The 21596-nt window shown below is 40.9% G+C and overlaps 3 protein-coding genes across 3 annotated transcripts in view; all 3 read right to left on the bottom strand.

The window, feature by feature from the left end:
• The window catches only part of LOC120552638, a 52403-nt gene extending 48703 nt beyond the window's left edge, over positions 1-3700 (bottom strand). Inside the window, exon 1 of the mRNA XM_039790818.1 lies at positions 3559-3700. The gene's annotated coding sequence lies outside the window, so the exon portion shown is untranslated. The remainder of the gene's footprint in view (positions 1-3558) is intronic.
• The window catches only part of LOC120552648, a gene marked incomplete in the record, with an annotated part of 129494 nt that extends 113368 nt beyond the window's left edge, over positions 1-16126 (bottom strand). The window contains 1 exon segment of the mRNA XM_039790839.1: positions 16120-16126.
• The window catches only part of LOC120552635, a 38537-nt gene continuing 21368 nt past the window's right edge, over positions 4428-21596 (bottom strand). The window contains 11 exon segments of the mRNA XM_039790816.1: positions 4428-6157; positions 7479-7755; positions 7949-8016; positions 12614-12752; positions 12862-12975; positions 13241-13506; positions 13619-13836; positions 15687-15828; positions 16108-16154; positions 16744-16917; positions 17451-17624. Coding sequence (XP_039646750.1) covers positions 5823-6157; positions 7479-7755; positions 7949-8016; positions 12614-12752; positions 12862-12975; positions 13241-13506; positions 13619-13836; positions 15687-15828; positions 16108-16154; positions 16744-16917; positions 17451-17624 — 1954 coding nt within the window. The 3' untranslated portion in view covers positions 4428-5822.

Genomic DNA, 21596 nt, shown 5'->3' with positions numbered 1-21596 from the left:
CCCGCCACGCATTGTAGCCGGAGCAATCCAAAAATCCAGTGAATCCAAAAGCCGGAACAGATGAAGGAGGAATCTGGAAGGAATCCAACTGAAAATAGAATGGAATCCAGAACGAAGCACACAGGATGAACGGAAGGAAAATAGATGAAGGAACAGATGAACGGAAGGAAATGGAAGGACCCAATCCATGGAAGGAATCCCAATGGATAACGAACGAAGATGGAATGGAGGACCCAATCCAGCACGATGAAGGACCCGAAAATAGATGAATGAATGGAAGAATGGAAGGAACCCAGCGGAAACAGATGAATGGAAGGAAGGAATGGATGGAATGGAAGGAATCCAACCCAAAGGAAATAACCTGGAAACGGAATCCACAAATGGAATCCAAAATAGAATGGACCCACAGATGAATGGACCCAGCGGAACAGAATGGAATGGAGGACCCAACCCAACCAGGAACAGATGAATGGAGGACCCGGAACACAGAATGGAAGGAATCCCAGGAAATATGGAATCCAAATGGAAATAACGGAATCCAAAGGAAACAGATGGAATGGAAGGAATGAACTAACCCGAAGAAAATAGATGAATGGATAACCCAGATGAATGGAAGGAGGAAGGACCAGAATCCATGGAATGATGAACGGAAGGAGGGACCCAGACACAGATGAATGGATAACCGGAATGGAGGGAAGAAAATAACGAAAGAACCCGGAACAGGATGGAATGGAAGGACCCGAAAATGACGAAATGGATTAATCCAAAGACCCATAACAGGATGGAATCCAACGAAAAATATGGACCCAATCCAGCATAAAATAACGAAAGACCAATGGAATAACGAAAAAGGAACAGAATCCCAGACCCAACCACAATGAATGGATAACCACAACAGATGAATGGAATGGCCCAGTAACGGAAAATAGGATGAATGGAATGGAGTAACCTGGAATGGATGGAAGGATAACGAAGGACCCAGGAAAATAGAATGGAAGGATAACCAACTGGAAATGAATGGAAATAACGAACGCATGGAAATGGATGGAATGAATCCAACCAGGAACAGATGAATGGAATGGAGTGAACGGAATAGATGGAATGGAATCCAAAATGATGAATGGAAGGATAACGAATCCAAAAATGATGAATCGAATCCACAGATGAATGAGAATCCAGAATCCAGCCGGAACAGATGAATGGATAACCCAGAATCCGGAACAGATGGAATGGAGTAACCTGAAAACTGGAACAGAATGGAAGGATAACCAACTGAAATGGAACAGGATGAATGGAATGGAGGAATCCAAATGGAAATAGATGAATGGAAGGAACGAACGGAAAATAGAATGGAAGGATAACGAACGAACGAAATGGAATGATGGAATAACGAACGAAAGAAAATAGATGAATGGAAGGAATAACGGAATCTGGAATGGATGGAATGGAAGGACGAACGAAATGGAAATGGATGGAAGTGGAATGAACGGAATAGAATGGATTAACGAAGAACGAAAATAGATGAATGGAAGGAGTGGAATCCAACGAAAGAAAATAGATGAATGGAGTAACGGAAGAATAGATGAATGGAAGGAATTCAGAACTAAAGATGGAATGGAGTGGAATGGAGTAACTGAAGCTATAACAGATGAATGTAGCGAGTAACTAAAGTATCTAGTAACTAAAAGCACATAACAGATGAATGTAAGGAGTAACTAAAGTAACTAGTAAAAAAAAAACTCCAAAGCTGGAACAGATGAATGTAGCGAGTAATCTAAAGTATCTAGTAACTAAAAGCCCCTATAACAGATGAATGTAGCGGAGTAACTAAAAGTAACTAGTAACTAAAGCTGGAACAGATGATGTGATGTGAAGCTAGTAACTAAAGCTGACAAAAAAAAAGAAAAAGAAAAAAGCTGGGGGAACAGAGATGAATGTAGCGGAGTAACTAAAGTAACTAGTAACTAAAGCTGGAACAGATGAATGTAGCGGAGTAACTAAAGGTATCTATTAACTAAAAGCTGGAACAGATGAATGTAGGGAGTAACTAAAGTAACTAGTAACTAAAGCTGGAACAGATGAATGTAAGGGAGTAACTAAAGTAACTAGTAACAAAGCTGGAACAGATGAATGTAGGGTAACTAAAGTAACTAGTAACTAAAGCTATAACAGATGAATGTAGCGGAGTAACTAAAGTAACTAGTAACTAAAGCTATAACAGATGAATGTATGGAGTAATTAGACTAGTAACTAAAGCTTAACAGATGAATGTAGCGGAGTAACTAAAGTAACTAGTAACTAAAGCTGGAACAGATGAATGTAGGGAGTAACTAAAGTAACTAGTAACTAAAGCTGGAACAGATGAATGTAGCGGAGTAACTAAAAGTAACTAGTAACTAAAGCTGGAACAGATTAATGTAGCGGAGTAACTAAAGTAACTAGTAACTAAAGCTGGAACAGATGAATGTAGCGGAGTAACTAAAGTAACTAGTAACTAAAGCTGGAACAGATGAATGTAGCGGAGTAACTAAAGTAACTAGTAACTAAAGCTGGAACAGATGAATGTAGCGGAGTAACTAAAGTAACTAGTAACTAAAGCTGGAACAGATGAATGTAGCGGAGTAACTAAAGTAACTAGTAACTAAAGCTGGAACAGATGAATGTAGCGGAGTAACTAAAGTAACTAGTAACTAAAGCTGGAACAGATGAATGTAGCGGAGTAACTAAAGTAACTAATAACTAAAGCTGGAACAGATGAATGTAGCGGAGTAACTAAAGTAACTAATAACTAAAGCTGGAACAGATGAATGTAGCGGAGTAACTAAAGTAACTAGTAACTAAAGCTGGAACAGATGAATGTAGAGGAGTAACTAAAGTAACTAGTAACTAAAGCTGGAAAAGATGAATGTAGCGGAGTAGAAGTAGAAAGTAACATGAAAAGAAAAGACTCAAGTAAAGTACAAGTACCTCAACATCTGGTACTGAAGTACAGCAGTGGAGTAAATGTAGCCTATTACAATGTCTATGTGTAGGCCTACCGTGTTTATAGCCGTGTGCTGTGTGTGTGTGTGTTTGTGTGTGTGTGTGTGTGTGCGTGTGTGTGCATAGGCGCCGATTTATGTTTTCGTCCGTGGGTGCGCACAGGCGCACGCCCTTTAAAAAGAAAGAAAAAAAAAAAAGTAGTCAAAAGTTGTTTGCATTTCAGAACCTTAGAAAATGGAGAGCGGCCGACGTGAACACACGCGCCTATGAACTGGATAATAAAGCCGTAAAGTAGGCTTTCAGCTCAGGACAGAGCCACTTCTCTCATGGGCTACAGATAGGACTGGAGATGACAAGTCGAAGTGACACGTAACAGCGATCAGGGATCACACGCTCCACTCAGCACCAACTGCAATGTTTATTTTTGAACATATGTAGCCCACAGGCAATCTGGCACACGTGGGTGCTCAGTACTTTCCTTTGGTGCTCAAGCTCCCGAGCACCCACGGTATCGGCGCCTATGTGTGTGTGTGTGTAGAAATTATTTGGGCCGTTATATAACCGTGCAGCTCTTACCAGAAACCAGAACGTGCCAGCAGGACCCGTTCAGCAGCTGCTCTTCTTCTTCTTCTTCTTCACATTAACCATGTTGGAGTCACACAGAAACACCTGAGCGCGTGCCTCTTACCGGACCAAACGTTTAAAGTCTTCCCGAGTCTCCTCCGGTGTGTTCTGGAGGAACTGGAGGAGGAGCTCCGTGCACTGTAAAAAATGAAGGTGTGGTGCATGAAGCCAAAAATGACCCGGATGATCATATGCTTCCTACCTTCGTTTTTGTCACTTGTTATTTTTAACTTTTGTGACACTTTTTCAATGTTTTTTTTAAATGCATTTCTCGATGCTTTTATCGTTTGTTTTTCGAAAGAAGATTTAGACATTTTGGAGAAATGTTGTGATTGTGTGTTGAACACCCTGCTGTGAGCGCTCTGCCTTTTTATCACCACGAGATACAGCCAGTCTCTCTGCTGATTGGCTATCAGCTGGGACACACACACACCAGACCAGAGACAACACATCTCAAAGCAAGGAGCACCGTTTCACACACCCATGTCCTCGCAAGTAGAGGAGAGACTGAAGGAGCCCCCTGTCTTACCTTGTCTTTAAAAAGGTTGTTTCTGCCTCAGAGTGTCTTCATTCATAAATCTTACATATGACAGATATAATCCCATAATAATAATCCCACCCAGAATTTAGCCTACCTGTTACATATCTTTATAAAGGAGCAATAAATTGGGTTTGAAAAGTTGTTTCTGCCTCAAAATGTCATTCAGGAGGCTTCATCTGACAGAAAATCACACACACACACACACACACACACACACACACTTCCTCTGTAAATCAGAAACTGTTTATTGCCAAGTAGGTTTGCATATACAGTACAAGAAATATATCTTGTGATTTGGTGCATAACAATGAACTCAGTACAAAAGTTAAAAGACATCATTTAAAATAGAAAAATATGAAAAAATATAAGAAATACATAAGAAAGTTTTTTTTTTCATAGTGGAAGTTTTTGTAGGAATGTGCGACCCAGATTTGCCTCTTAGTCCCTTTTTCAAAGCGGCCTCCGTCCTAACTGGTCTCAGACTGAGGCCCTAATCCCCCTTCAGGGTCTGGACGGATGAAGAGAGACAACAATGCCTAAACCTAACCAGACTGGGACCGCTTCACAACCGTTCTTTGGAGCCGGCACAGAGCTGTCAAACATCAATCTACTGTCAGCTGTTATCAGAGGAGACAAAATAATAAAAACAGAAACTCTCTAAACCAAACTGACAGACATTAAGTCCTTTCCTGTATATCAGGAGTTTAATTTAAAAGAAATAAGACACTTTATGACCCCATTTCTGTGTAAAACCTCATGTAAAAAAATATAAATAGAAGACTGTCCTGTTTTTACTGTTGTACAGCAGATCTCTGGGACATCATTTCCTCTGCTCTGTGTCCAGTATCACCAGTTTCATGATTATAGAGGAAGAGTAGTGTTGGAGCATCAGGAGGAAATGTTACGCTGCAACAGAGCCAGCCTGTTAGTCCATGTTCAGGGAATACCCTGCACACTCCTTCAGGAGAAACGGCCAGCAAGCAACACATACATACACTACTGGTCAAAAGTTTGGGGTCACTGATGGTGTTTTTCCACTGCTAGTACCAACTTTAAAAGGTTAACTGAGAAAACATTGGAGAAACCTTTTGCAATTATGTAAGCACATAATGTCATCTGAAAACTGCTGCCCTGGTTAAAAACTGATCTCAGCTGGTATTCTGTCTGGAATGGACCTTTCTACGTGACCCCAAACTTTTGACCGGTAGTGCATATGATTATAATTGTTTCCCAGTTTGTCAATTGAAACATTCAGCATCAAAAACAGGTGAAACAGCTGTTGTTCCTCTTCTCTGAATACCGCTGAAGATTTGGGTCACCCCAAGAAATCATGTAAAAGACAAAATGTGGTTCAGAGCCTGAAAAAGCCACGCTGCATTCAGCAGCATCTGTTAGATGACATCAGAGGCTGTTTGATGACATCAGAGGCTGTTTGATGACATCAGAGGCTGTTTGATGACATCAGAGGCTGTAGAGGATGAGTAAATGACCAACCAGTATCTCTTTAACCAGCAGGTGTTCAATCTTCACTCAGGAATCTTTCTCTATTATTTGCATCTTGTTTGTCTATCAGTGAAGTTCTGCCTCCATCTAGTGGCTGAAACTACAAATCAGTAATCATGTGTAAGAGTCAGTTATTGGAGAGATTCATCATCTCTCTCCACAGTTTGGTTCTTCACATTAATCTCAGCTCTCTGGAAAGGATCGGATCTACCTCACAGAGAGCAGAGATCAGAACTGAGCTGGCTGCTCTTCCTTTTCTTCTCACCGTGTCCATCACGTCTCTGGCTTTGTCTGCTCTGCCTTGTGTTCTGGCTGACTCCATTTCTTCATCAGTTAGAACACCACGCTCAAGGAGATTATCCAGAAGCTGGTTCAGAACTGGATCAGACATTCGCTGTACAAACTGTGTCCGAACTCGCCACAGACTCTTCTCAGCTGGGTCTCTGTCCTCAGCTGGGTCTCTGTCCTCTTTTGGGATGATGTCCTCTGAAATGACCCCTCTTCGATCTGAAAGATAACAATGGACAAAATAGTGTTTCATTAGTATGTGTAGGGCTGTGCAATTAATCACATTTTAATAGTGATCACGATTTTGGCCCCGACGATCACAAAAACAATGTAATTTAGAAAAACTATTAATTTGCACATTACTTTTTGCAAGTAAACTCTTATTTTATCTTGTGTTGTGAGTGAGAAAAAAAGTTCAAACAGGAAAGTATGAAAGGATATTTCATAGTTCAAGGTGTTTTCACGGTTTCTTAAACTCAATAAATGCAACATCTTTACAAAAGTCACTGAGTAATTGTCTTAAATTATCATGATTTCAATATTGACCAAAATAATCGTGATTATGATTTTTTTTCCCATAGTTGAGCAGCCTTAAGTATGTGTATGTAACTATGAATAATATATTAATACACATGAAGCAGCCCCTGCGGGACGTTTCACCTAGATGTACAACATTTAGTTAGCACATCTATCACCTCTAGACTCCTCTTGGCCTCTTGGAGCCATCCCCTAAACTAATTAGCGTTTCCTATGATGGTGAAGGCATGTCCCGCCCTACTCTGCCTCTGATTGGCTAATACTAGTTGCATTCATGGGTTGGGTTGGTTAGGTTTAGGCAGGAGGGGGGAGATTGGTCACAATTAAGGTAAGAATACCAGGGAAAGGGGCGCCTGGGTAGATGAGTTGGTTTATTCCTCGACACAGAGGGGACTGTGGTGGTTTCCTGCATGTCTTCCTCCACTCTCTCCACTTTCATGTCTGACCTGGTGATTAAAGGCAGAAATGCCCCAAAAATATATATTTAAGAATACCAAGGTAAGCTTATCAGAGGCTCCAACAGGATGTCAGCCATTTTCTATTTACTGTACAACTTTAGAGTAATTTACATCCTCTGTACTTTATCAAACTCCTCCTAGAGATTTACCCTGATGACATTTTGTGTGTGCAATCTCAAGGTTATCAAGGTTATGCAAATTTTTAATAAATTGTCAAATGGCGTTGCCATGGCGAGACATCAAATTTCCATGTCTCACCCCAAAAACAGAAAGTGGTTTGTAACTCCAGATTACATTGTTCAATCTGCCCCAAACTTGACTTTCTCCCCCAGAAGTTCTTTAACAGAGCAGATGCCATTCCTTAAATCCTTAAATTCCTTCATTTGACACTGAAGTGCTCTCTGTATCAAACAATATGGATCATTTCTTTCTGTCTGCATGACTTTAAACAATAAACACACGTTCAGACAGCAGCTTGGGTCTCCTCACAGATCTGCTGATGAAGCTGCTCATATACATCACGTTCTGCTCTTCCTGTCACTGACCTGATGTTTCTAAAATGCTGACCAATTTCTGCAGCAGATCAATCCTAGGTATCTTCTTTAAGAGCCGTTTGGTGACCTCCACAGCTCCAGCAGATGTGAAGGTCTGGATCATCAGATCAATGGTGTTCATCCTGTCTGCATTCTCCAGCCTGCTCACTGGGATGGGTGTGTTTTTCACGTGTTCACTGTTCGTCAGGAACCACTTGAATTTCTTAAACTCCTCTTCTCTGAGGTTATCCAGAGTGTTAAACAGGACCTCTGTAGCTGTTGTTCCTACCTGGTAAAATCAGAGAATATTATGAACCTGAAGGAGAGTTATGTAACAGTTATTGCATGTCTGTCTGTATTTCTACTAAACGTTGTTTCTGTTTTGATATACCGTTCTGAAGCACATATACAGTATGTATTAATTCTGCAATTGAACAAGAAATAGAAATGCATTTAACACAGAAAAAGGAGCTGTGTCTTACCAAAGCCCAGTCGCTGTCCTCTGCTGGGTTTCTGTCCTCTGTTGGTGCTGGGATTTTGAGTTTTGGAGCTGGAAGATAACCGGGGAAAAGACTGTTGTCAGTTTGTGTTCTCCTTTAAGAAGTAATCAGAAACCAGTGCTGTCTGTTAAACGCATTATTAACAGCGTTAACGCAAACCCATTTTAACGGCGTACATTTTTTTATCGCAAGATTAACGTTCTTTTTGTTTTAGCAAACTTTGGCGAAAATCCCCGTTTTGAATGGAGTCCGAGACCCGTTGCTAATACGGCACCGGTGGCTTAACGAACGTTATCTACTGTACCGAATAGCAACGCGGATTTCGGTGCCTTATTTAGGTGCCACTTAAATGCCTGCCCTTCTTTCTGATGCTCAGAAAACGGACATTAGAGGGAACTGAAACATCGCTGCACGGGAGTTCAGTCAACACTACACTTAGCAGCAGGTAACGTTAGCCTACCGTTAGCTAGTTAACACTAGACTCGACAGCAGGTAACGTTAGCCTACCTTTAGCTAGTTAACACTACACTCGACAGCAGGTAACGTTAGCCTACCTTTAGCTAGTTAACACTAGACTCGACAGCAGGTAACGTTAGCCTACCTTTAGCTAGTTAACACTAGACTCGACAGCAGGTAACGTTAGCCTACCGTTAGCTAGCAGCTGGAGTAAACACGGTTAAAATGCTGAGAGCTAAACGGTGTAAAAGTGTGTCTGGATTTTACTGGAGAGGACTCCAACACCGGACTGGAGCTGCCGTTGTCTGAAAAACAGACTCAGCCTCGCCTTGCCAGCCTCGTGGTGCATTCAAAGTTATGGTAAAATACCCTTTTCCCATCCAGTGGTTGTTTTCACCGTTTTGTGCTCTTTTTTTGTTTAGATCAAAATTTTATTGTTTTATATTTTTGAACATACAGAACAGACAAATACAACTGAACAAGGTGCTCCTTTTTTAAATATGATATATATATATACAGAACAGAAGAGCTATGCTGTAGACGGACATCCAGTCAAACGCGTACGTGTTCGCTCATATAATAAAATGGTTATTTCTTGTTGTGCGGTGGCTTCTGTAGGCTTTGTGTTATGTGTGGTTTGAGTCATTGTGTTAACAAGGGGAACTTCTAAGGTTACTTCGATATTTAATGTATCAAAAACTGGCCCATATTAAATCACTCTTAACGTAGAGCTAGCTAACTATTAGCCACGTAATGCTAGCGCATTAGCCTGCCTAAACCGCTTCTATTTAGTTAGGTTAGTTAAGTTGAATTATCTTAAAGTGATAACAACAACAGACCACACCTTTGTCTTTGTATTTGAATGGTGCACAACTTCCCTTCAGTTTCACTTCATGTGACTCTTTTGGGAGATTGTCTTTGCTGCTTGCTGCAGACTTTGCATGAAGCTCAACAGGTGATTGCTAGCTAACATTAGCTTCCAAAATAACTTGTGTTATTTATACCCAAAGTCAGCTGTTGAAATTCACAAGCCTGCTCAGAGGTTGCCTTTAATACGAAGGGAAATTCAAATGTTAGTACAAGTTATTCACATTTACAGTTTGATCATGATCTGTCGTTCAGTTGGCTTGGCTCAGTCGAGTCGGGTATGGCTGCAGCCTGGAGACCACCCGTCTCATGGCCTCCCGGCTGGTGCCGTCCCGAGCTTCGACTTTTCAAAATTATAGCTCGCGTCTGGTCTGCTATGTCTTCGTACTTTGGTGTTTTGGATATTTTGAACTAAAAAGTACAGAAATTATGCTAATGAATACAATTATTTTTTTCAGCAGATGTCTTAGTTACAACACGATGGAGCTAGCAAAGCAGTTTCATGTTTGTCTCATGTAATATGGCTTGAACAAACATCAACGTTAAACGCTGATGCAGTTTGATTTCAGAAAGGAGGTTAACCAATATTTCATATTAATCCTAATGTTTGTTGTCAAATTTCATATCCATAAATGTAGCTTTTGAAATTATAGAAGATTAAAAAGATTTAGCCTATAATAAAATATTGGTTAACCACCTCTTATCTAAATGTTAGATATCAGATCCTCTTCTAATGGGAGGCATGAAAACCTTTTTATTGGAGCCTACTCTTCTGTGGTCTTATATGTAATAATTGTAAAAGTGTATTAATTTTAGTATTATGTGGGTGGCTTCATTGTTGAGCTATACTTTTTTGCATTTGGCATATGTTTTATGTTTCGGAGTGTCTATTTGCACCCCCGGTACGAATAGCCTCGGCCACACAGCTGAGCTATTTACACCTTGTGACGTAACAACAAAAAAACGTTGCTCGCGTGCACCGAAATCATGGCGGACGTTCATCTTCCATGACCGCAGAAACTGGCATATTAGGGAGGTTTTGTCTCTAAAGTTTATAACAATTGAATTTCTAGCGGAAAATGGATACTACAGTTGCGCTTTCTGTCTTCAGTGAAAGCATACAACCGTTAGTTTGTTAGTTAGTACCTACTTTTTTGTATACAGTATGGTTACCTAGCAACCGAGGCTTGAAGAAACCAAGTGGTAAAAAGTTGTTCATCTTCCTGAAAGAACTGCTAGGTGAGTGGTTAGTGCGTTTGCCTTTGGTATGGGAGTTTGGTGTTCGATTCCCCTGTGTGGTGATCTTATGTTTTTAAATTTGGATTGGATAATTTGCATGCAATTGCGCAAGTCAGGACCCCGCGAACGTTGTATTTTTTTGCAGGGTGGTAGGGAGGACTCATGAATATGCCTGCTCTGGTTGGGTTGGTTAGGTTTAGGCAAGAGGAGTGGGATGGTTATGGTTAGGGTAAGAATGTCAGGACGCATAATATTCCAAAAGGTGTAATACATGAGTAGTATGGATAACTGTGTGAAATATATGCCAAGCGTACTAAATGCACAGGTGCAAATAGCATACATTGATATTTGTACCAGGGTGCAAATAGCATACACTTCTAATTGTACCAGGGGTGCAAATAGCATACACATAGCATACACTTCTAATTGTACCAGGGGTGCAAATAGCATACACTTCTAATTGCACCAGGGTACAAATAGCATACTGCTAATTGTACCAGGGGTGCAAATAGCAAACACTGCTAATTGTACCAGGGGTGCAAATAGCATACACTTCTAATTGTACCAGGGGTGCAAATAGCATACACTGCTAATTGTACCAGGGGTGCAAATAGCCTCACCCTTTATGTTTTTATGTTACGCTTGTCGTTTTTTTTTTACTGTTATGAATTTGCAAAAAAGCATTAATAAAAAAAATGTAAAGTCATCACAGGTTTCATCAAATAAACAAACGTTAGCATGCACAAATCTGCCAACTATGTATGGTTATCGTTAATTTAAGAGTTTAAACGGCGCTCAATTAATTGCATCATGCTTACTAACTTAACCGTGACTTAATTTAGAAAATAATTCGCAATTTCGTATTCTGAACATCTGAATTTGTTGTCTCAGGCATGAGACAGGCGGTCTCCAGGCTGCAGCCATACAGCCATGCACTCTTGCAGAGGGCAGCTAACTGGCTCAGTGTTATTACATTACATTACATTTCATTTAGCTGACACCTTTTATCCAAAGCAACTTACAATTGCTATATGTGTCAGAGGTAACACATCTCTGGAGCAACTAGGACTAGACACATTGGTTGGTATCGCAGTGGGAATCAAACCCGGATCCCCAACACCAAAGGCATGTGTCATATCCACTGTGCCATCACCACCCCTCATTATGAAACGCCATAATCCTTCGATGTGTTTAAAACTCTTCGAGATCAGCAGAAGTGTATGGGGATACCCTGTTTACCAAATAGTGGTACAGATTGTGTGGACTGAAGTCGGGCAGACTGTGATTTAATGAGGTCTTTGAAAACGGAGAGAGGAAGAAGGTAAGGGTCAGTATCCAATCCTGTGATCTCCAAGTTCTCCAAATACTGCTCTTTGTGAGCACCTACCAGACGCCCTACCTCGACAGATAACGGCACGACAACTTGTTGTTCAATAGAAGAAGCCATAAAAAAGAAGATAGTATTATTATTACAGTTTATTTAGTGTTATCTTTTTAAACTGATTGAAACTAATGACACGTTCCGCTCGTCTACTACAATGTTTAGCTTGTGCTTCCGGTGATTCTGCCGTCCGTCATTGCGTTGTCATGTGGTCGTGATCACGTGTTTGCAAAGGGTCTAGATCATGGTTTTGTGTCCTCTGTTTATGTAGATGGAGAGCTAGTTTTAAAACAGCCAATCAGATCTTTCAGAAGCAGTGAGGTCAGCGTTGTCTCACAGGAAGAGCAGCTACAGACTCTGAACAACAACAGTAGCTTCATGCTAAAGCCTCCTTCTGATCTAACTTACAGACATGACCAGTCCTGAACATTCACCGGGGAATAGTTCACTGCTAAGATCACTTTCCCCCAGGAGACCGGGGTTTATGTCCCGTTTGAAAAGAAAAGGAAACAGAGTTTTTTTAACTTTAGGGAACAAACGGAGTTACTTCACATTCTGGGTCACATGGTAACCTTCAGGAAGTGAAGTCACGTCTGATTTTAACTAGAAATGCCCCAATCGCGCTTTTAGCCACCGATACTGATTGTCTTCATAACTATATAAGTCTATTCTCTTCTGTTGTAGCAGGTGGATCAAAACTTTACCAATCAGTTCCACGTCATGCTCCCAGACGCTCTGTCCTTCGTCTTGGACTCTTAAAGTCACTTCTGGTGTGTTTATAGGCAGGCGGATCTCAAACGTTGGGTGGTAGTTTGGTCCGAACTCCAGCTCAAAATCTGCTTTCTGAGAAACCAAAGAGTCAGTATCTGCAGAGAATCTAAAGTTAACTAAATGATGAAAACGTGTCTGCATGTTACAGCACTAACAAAGACTTTTATTTTGAAATACTCACGTCCGGCTGTATTTTAACGGCCTGAGGACATTGGACGGTGTAACTTTGATCTTTGATGAGTCTACATGTGGAAGGAACCTGGATGTTTCTAGATTGTTGATGTTGTTCCCTCACCTAAAGACACATCAGAACATTTCAACTTTCAAAATGAAGTACACACCACTCATCAAATGTGTTAAACCTTCAGTGAGGACAGTTAGGAGTGGCAGACTTAGCACCAGTTTGAACACACAGACTGGAGTTTGCCACCCTGGACTCCACAAGGACATTGATTCATATGCCTCCTACGTTCTGGACTACATCAACACCAACAGCACTACAACCCCCAAACACATTACAACATGCTCACTGGTGTTTTAAGACAAACATGACGCTTTACCTCGTTCAGAGGGATGTTTCTCGGCAGGAGAAGCAAATTGAGTTTTTGCCTCTGTGTTTCTGGGTTTGGTTGTCCGAGGAACAGCAGAACTTGGCCGCTAACCGGTTTCGTCCACAACCTTGTAACAGCATCCCAGATCAGGCCAAAGACAGAGAGATGAGGGACATTTACAACCACGTGAGTGTCAGTAATCTCCAGCGGCTCCAGGATGCTCATCCCATCATCAGTGATGTGGACGACAGACAACAGGCCATCAGGCAGAGGAGCTGTGGAGACACACAGCTGGTCAACTTTGGTTTTATGGCTAACTATTGTATTACAGCAGTGTTACTAGTTTGACTACTACTAACTAGCAGCTCTATTAAACTCATCTCTTACCATCTATGATTTCACAGTGTGGAAAGTGGAGCTGACAGACAGCAGCCTCCTCTGAACACTTGATGTCGTACAGCGGCCCTGCAGCCATCCTGCCAGCTGATTGGAGGAGGCTCTCATCCCATTGGACAGTGTTGTACAGCAGCTCCGCCTCCTGAGTCGTAACAAACACCAGTCCAGTCAAAGCACACTGGAACCCACCTGGACCAGGACACCTGAACCTGTAGGATGTAGGTGATTGATCAGGCGTTGTGATCTCAAACTGAAAGTCACACAAAAACCAATCTGTCAGATATTCAGAAATGTGATTGCTGAATTGCTTAAAATGTTGGGGATCAAACTGACTTTCTGTGAAAAAAAGAGTGAGAAGCAGCAGCTGCAGGAGTGTTAATTATATGCATGTTTAAAGTGAAGTGAAGTGACATCTAACATGCAGTTCTGATGAAGTATACAAACGCTTTAAAGGTCCAATATGTAATATTTGTACTGTAATAAATCCAAAAATGACACCAATAGATCATCAGATATTAAGGAAACATGTTAAGCTGAAATACTATCTTTTCTGACAACAATGCTAATGTCAGTATTTTTTCTTTTTGAAATTTACATTCCGTGACGGAATTTCTGTTTATGTTTTGATCTGTGTGTTGGTACCAACGGCCCAGTTTGACAGCCAGGCCGGGTTGCCAGATATACCTGTAAAAACGTAACCAACCCGCTGCCACGCTGTAACGTAGTACAGCCATGAAAGCAGCAAACAAACGAACAGGATAAATGGAGATAGATTCTACCCAACCTAAAAAAAGTTGCGTAACAGAGACGTAACAACCCCCCTGGTAAGTATTGGAGATGTATTTGAAAGATGGAGACACATAGATCCCAAAAGGACGCAGAATTGGCTTATTTCCTCCTGAACAGGTAAGCATAGCGTTCAGGCTAATTTATCACAGCCACTAGAGACGGGCATTTTATGTCATTTCAACATTTGTATACTCACATTGAATTATATAGCTAGAGTACCCGAGTTGGTTACTCGCAAAAACAATTGAGACACAGCCAGTAAAGTGATCCCGACTGGTCCTGGCTAACGCCGCCATGCTAACCCTGTTAACTGCTAACGTTACCGGGAGGACCAGGCAAGCGGGCCACGGCTGTTTACAACGTGTAGTTCAGCAGCTGGAGCCGACAACGGTGAGTTATTTTAAGCCACGAGAGGGGGGCTGTAGATCGGGAAGTGAGTGAGGATGAGTTTGCAGTGTGTTTAGCGATTGTTGCCGTAATTCTAAGCCAATGAAGTGTGTTCCGTCAGCAAGGCAGTGGTATTTTTAGCGTTTCTTATTGTAATTCTAAGCCGAGGAAGTGTGCCTGACTGGCGTGTGGAGAGGACGGTGAGGTTGTTGTGTTTTTAGCGGTTCATACTGTAATTTTAAGCCGAAAAAGTGTGTCTGTCAGTTGGTTACAGAGCTCCACGTGAGCACGGGCTTTTATGACTATCAATATAGCCAGAATCTAACTTTAGCTAGCTACTCCGCTCATTGACATATATAAAAGACTCCGCTGTGCTGTGGAGTAATGTCTGGCTATTTGAGACTAGCATCTAACGTTAGCTACTCTGCTGTGCTGTGGAGTAATGTCTGGCTATGTGAGACTACCATCTAACGTTAGCTACTCCGCTGTGCTGTGAAGAAATGTCTGGCTATGTGAGAAAAGCATCTAATGTTAGCTACTCTGCTGTGATATGAAGTAATGTCTGGCTATGTAAGAAAAGCGTCTAGCAACTTTGTTGTGAATGCTGCGGTCTCAGCCTGGCAACCCCCGTGAACTTCGAGTCTGGGCAGGAGGGGGCGGGGGAAACGACTCTCCAGTATTTTGAATTGGTAGTGCAGTAACTATTTTAACCGCTAGCTGCCAGTATTACATACAATATTACATATTGCACCTTTAAGAATGAAATGAGATTAACTGAACTGAAACGGTTAACCTTTAGATTAAAGTGTAGAAAGGAGGTGGGGTTAAAGAACTCAAAGCAGTTGACTTGGTTAAGGTAATCAGCTTTTTATAATTTGGTTACCTGTATGAAGTCTTTCCAGACTCAGTCAGCAGTTTAGGTGTGAAATGTAACATTTCCTGAGACTGAAAAAGGAGCTGATCACACAACTGATCCTCTCTTCTGTCCTCAGACACATAGAGGTTTGTCTTCAACGTGGACGGATCTGGTGGGGGATTAAGATGTCAAACTCTATTTTGGACATTCTGGTGACCCAACATTCAACCTCCAATAAAGCCAGAATGTAGAAACAGATCCTGTTTAGGTCAAGACCAAGTCCAAAGTGGGTCGATACCAAGATTCCAGCCATAATCTTACCCAACATGCAACACAGAACAGTACAAAGCAACAGAACTGCTGTGGTTACTAGGATTAACCAGCACCATAAAGCACAGCAGCCAATCTTCCACTTGTGCTCCTGCTTTAATAACAGTTTGTTACTCACGTCCTTCATGTATGTCAGGTGCAGCCTTGTATTCTCTGCCATCCACCCTGAAAGGAAAAACACAAATACAGCAGTTATTTTATGAGTTAAAACATTCAGATTCAGTTAATGGCACTGGTGATTCCACATAAACATGGTCACACCATGTTTGCCATCTACTCAATCTGGATTTTTACATTCACATGAAACAGAGAGTAGTCAGGAATGGTGGGCTCTAATAATGGCCAATCACATCAGCCCATTTCATCCATTTTAAGGGTCCAAACAGTATAAGACAAGACTCCGGGCTTCTCTGGAGGCAAAGTGTCCCGCAGCAAAGATATATTAATATCTAAACCATAAATATCAGCCTCATGTCAAAACAGCTAAAATAAAACAATCCACATTTCCTCCAAAGAAGATCACGTCTCCGTTGAGGTAACTTGATAACTTAAGAGATGCAAAAGTTCCTGTTTTCAATGATTTTGACAGTGGACATTTCCTACATTTTCTTTAAGAAACACAAGTATCTTGTTACTGCAGACATAATTGCAACGTTGGATGTAAGTGGATGCATGCTATGTTTGCACATGAATTAGGTTTAATTGTTAATTATACATAATAGATCTATAACAGTAACAGAGTCAGGGAACTGACCTCAGAGTTTCCAGTTCAAAGTTTGGACTCTCCAGAAAGTCACACAGCAGCTTCACTCCTGAATCCTGAAGCTTGTTGTCTCTCAGGTCCAGCACTCTCAGATGGGAGGGGTTGGCCTTCAGCCCTGAGGCCAGATTAGCACAGCTGATCTCTGACAAACTGCACCACCTCAATCTGAATAAAGAATACATAAAGTAGATACAATCTACTTAAAATCCAATCAAATATGTCCAGGATTTCATTGTGTAGCTCAACATTACTGTGTCCTAATCAATTACTAGTGCTTTCCTGAGTAGAGTAGATTGACATTGTTATTGTTTTACTATTATTAATTCCATCCCAAGCCTCAGGTTCCCAGCTTCCATTCAAAGCACCCACATCCCAGCTTCCAACCTAATCCCAAGCCTCAGGGTCCCAGCTTCCATTCAAAGCACCCGCATCCCAGCTTCCAACCTAATTCCAAGCTCCAGGTTCCCAGCTTCCATCCCTAGTTCTTGGTGAACTCATGAAAGCTGTTGCCGTAGATATACGCTAAAGCCAAAGGCTGAGTGTGTTACTGTGTGGTTAAAGTGTGGTACTTTAGGAAAACTTTGACTTGGTACAGATGTATTGGTTATTGTGACATCCCTAGTATGCATATAAATTAGGTTAAATTTTTAATTAAACATATGAGATCTATTATAATAACAGAGAGTCAGTGAACTGACCTTAGAGTCTTCAGACCACAGTCTGGACTCTTCAGAAAATCACACAGCAGCTCCAATCCTGAATCCTGCAGCTCGTTATCACTCAGGTCCAGCTTCCTCAGATGGGAGGGGTGAGACATCAGAGCTGAGGCCAGAGAAGCACAGCTGAACTCTGACAACCCACAGCCCCACAATCTGTATTAAGAATAAATGTGTAGATATTAATCCATTCATAATCCATTTATATGTGTGGCTCGACATTACTATGTTATAATCAATGAGTTCTTGAACTCATCCAGAACTCCATTCTGGGCAAATCTGGTAGAGTTCAAGAGGAAAGGTGCTGTGAAAAGAGAGGGTGCAACACATAGCATCATAAACACCCTGTGCTCATAAGAAGAGGATTTCATCAGTGTGTAATCATTTATTTAAGCAAAAGCCTGTGACAGGCCGTGGTATGTTGTGATTATATCACGTCTTAGGGGCGTTATTTGGCCCAATGCAAAGCGGAGGGACACTAAATAACAGTAACTTGGTTTGAATCCTGGTTGGCAAACAGTAAATAGGTGTGTAAAGGCCCTGTCCACAGTTATGGAGGTCACATGTGGGGTACCAAAGGGCTCTACCTTCGGACCATTGTTGTTTTTAAAATTATGCTTTACGCAGATGATTCTACCTTATTTGTATCCACTGGAAAATATACTATTAAGAGTACTATGGTACTCTTAATAGAGAACTGTCTCTGTTAAGAGAGAGATTTTCTGATCTGGGAGTCCTTTTATTTGGCACTAAACACTTCTCTCTAAGCTCAAAAGAAGCAATACAATTAATACAGTGTGAAGGAAATATTGAATTAGAAACCAGTGTCAAATACTTCAGAGCCTCTATCAACCAATCTTTCTCTAAAATGTTATCTTATAATGTAAAAAGGTTTTTTTTCATTACACTTGTTTGTTCTATTAAATGTGAAGAAAAGTTCAGTTGCCTTATTAATCCAGTGCCATTTAGACTATGCCTGCACCATATTGTGTAGTGGACTCAGAAAAGTCTGTAAAACAAACGCTAGTAGGTAGCTAGGAATAAGAATAATCAGATACATCTTCAATGCTCCTCCCAGTTCACATATAGGACCTACAAAAATGAAACAAGTTAGATTATTACCTGTTGAAAATCAAGTTAAAAACCCCAGAACATATTAACTGTCAATTGACATAGTTGGAAGTCAACTTACAGTAACTGCACAAGAGCAAGCATTATGTCATGCAATATTCTTTGTGCTAAAGGTAAAATAGCAAAAAGCTTATTTTTCTATGCTGTGATTTCTTTATGGAACAACCTACATGTGCATATTTAACAAAGCCAAACAAAGGCAATTTTTAAATAATAAGTTAAAGCGGCTTTGTGGGGAGTGTTGATAGTTCACCTTTATGCAAGGGAGTTTGAACCATGGACATGGAGTTGCAAGTGGGATTAGTACATTCATATTGTAATTTGTCTGTTACCATCAATTTGTATGTTTTCATTTATGTGCTTGTTGTTTCTAGGGCTGAAACGATTTTTCAAGTAACTCGAATAATTCAATTACTATAAATCCTCGATGCAAAATTCTTTGCCTCGAAGCTTTGTTTAATTAATGTAACTAATGTTGTAAGGCTCACTGTTTCCGAAAGGAAGATTATTACTAGTGCACAACGGGCTGACGCTGGGCGCAGTTTACAAAATGAAGGATGACAGCAAAAATAGTGAGGGGTTAAGAAGAGACCGGCAAGAGAAAACGACAGAAAGTTTTGATAATTTTAAGCTGCAAACATGCTGCTACATTAGGGTGACCAGATTTCCCGTAACTAAAACTGGAACACTTTGCGTAGTGCTTGTGCACGCACACGCTTTTTAACGTGAACATGTGCCAGCCCAGGTCAGACATATGCACAGACAGTAACTTCATTATTTTGATCGTAGGCTCCTCATCTAATAATAACAACAGTGTTTTTTCCTGCAAAATTAACCAAATTGCAGCAACAGCCTTTTTCACTTTAGTGTGAGATTTATGATTTTTTTATTCCAATAACACCAAAAGATTTAAAATGATGTATTGAAATTTTTGAGCATTAAACTCTTCATTTCCTGCATTCTGGTGAATTTTGATGCACCTACAGTGCCTTGCGAAAGTATTTGGCCCCCTTGAACGTTTCGACCTTTTGCCACATTTCAGGCCTCAAACATAAAGATATAAAACTGTAATTTTTTGTGAAGAATCAACAACAAGTGGGTCCCAGTTATGAAGTGGAACGAAATTCATTGGCTATTTCAAACTTTTTTAACAAATAAAAAACTGAAAAAGTGGGCGTGCAAAATTATTCAGCCCCTTTACTTTCAGTGCAGCAAACTCTCTCCAGAAGTTCAGTGAGGATCTCTGAATGATCCAATGTTGACCTAAATGACTAATGATGATAAATAGAATCCAGCTGTGTGTAATCAAGTCTCCGTATAAATGCACCTGCTCTGTGATAGTCTCAGAGGTCCGTGTAAAGCGCAGAGAGCATCATGAAGAACAAGGAACACATCAGGCTGGTCCGAGATATTGTTGTGGAGAAGTTTAAAGCCGGATTTGGATACAAAAAGATTTCCCAAGCTTTAAACATCCCAAGGAGCACTGTGCAAGCGATAATATTGAAATGGAAGGAGTATCAGACCACTACAAATTCTACGGGCACCCGGCCGTCCCTCTAAACTTTCAGCTCATACAATGAGAAGACTGATCAGAGATGCAGCCAAGAGGCCCATGATCACTCTGGATGAACTGCAGAGATCTACAGCTGAGGTGGGAGACTCTGTCCATAGGACAACAATCAGTCGTATACTGCACAAATCTGGCCTTTATGGAAGAGTGGCAAGAAGAAAGCCATTTCTTAAAGATATCCATAAAAGTGTCGCGTAAAGTTTGCCAAAAGCCACCTGGGAGACACACCAAACATGTGGAAGAAGGTGCTGTGGTCAGATGAAACCAAAATTGAACTTTTGGCAACAATGCAAAACGTTATGTTGCGTGGCGAAAAGCAACACAGCTCATCACCCTGAACACACCATCCCCACTGTCAAACATGGTGGTGGCAGCATCATGGTTTGGGCCTGCTTTTCTTCAGCAGGGACAGGGAAGATGGTTAAAATTGATGGGAAGATGGATGGAGCCAAATACAGGACCATTCTGGAAGAAAACCTGATGGAGTCTGCAAAAGACCTGAGACTGGGACGGAGATTTGTCTTCCAACAAGACAATGATCCAAAACATAAAGCAAAATCTACAATGGAATGGTTCACAAATAAACATATCCAGGTGTTAGAATGGCCAAGTCAAAGTCCAGACCTGAATCCAATCGAGAATCTGTGGAAAGAACTGAAAACTGCTTTTCACAAACACTCTCCATCCAACCTCACGGAGCTCGAGCTGTTTTGCAAGGAGGAATGGGCAAAAATGTCAGTCTCTCGATGTGCAAAACTGATAGAGACATACCCCAAGCGACTTACAGCTGTAATCGCAGCAAAAGGTGGCGCTACAAAGTATTAACTTAAGGGGGCTGAATAATTTTGCACGCCCAATATTTCAGTTTTTTATTTGTTTAAAAGGTTTGAAATATCCAATAAATTTCGTTCCACTTCATGATTGTGTCCCACTTGTTGTTGATTCTTCACAAAAAATTACAGTTTTATATCTTTATGTTTGAGGCCTGAAATGTGGCCGAAAAGTTCAAGGGGGCCGAATACTTTCGCAAGGCACTGTATTTCTACCCTTTTCTGAATCAATTTATGCTGCAAATATCTTTATGTAAAGAGAAACATAGATTACAATTCACACATAAAAACATAATGGAATATATTGCAGTAAGGCTGTCAGGCATTCTGTATTGCTTTCAGGTTCAGGTTCATTTATTTGTACCCGTAGGTAAATTAAGTTCCAGAGAGGAAGTTCAGGCTATTTCTCAAACATATAAACAACAAACACCATACACACAGAACAAAACACTAAAATCACACTAAGACAATTTCCCCATCTTATTGCTATTCATAAAATGAATCACTACTGGGACAAAAATGGAATATATTGCAGTAAGGCTGTCAGGCATTCTGCAATAGACAGTCTTGTAGGTGGGCAGTAAAAACACACAGTTG

Source organism: Perca fluviatilis, chromosome 22 (assembly GCF_010015445.1).
Source record: "Perca fluviatilis chromosome 22, GENO_Pfluv_1.0, whole genome shotgun sequence".
NCBI lineage: Eukaryota > Metazoa > Chordata > Actinopteri > Perciformes > Percidae > Perca > Perca fluviatilis.
Note: the sequence above shows the minus strand (reverse complement) of the source record. Positions and strands in the feature narration are given on the sequence as shown.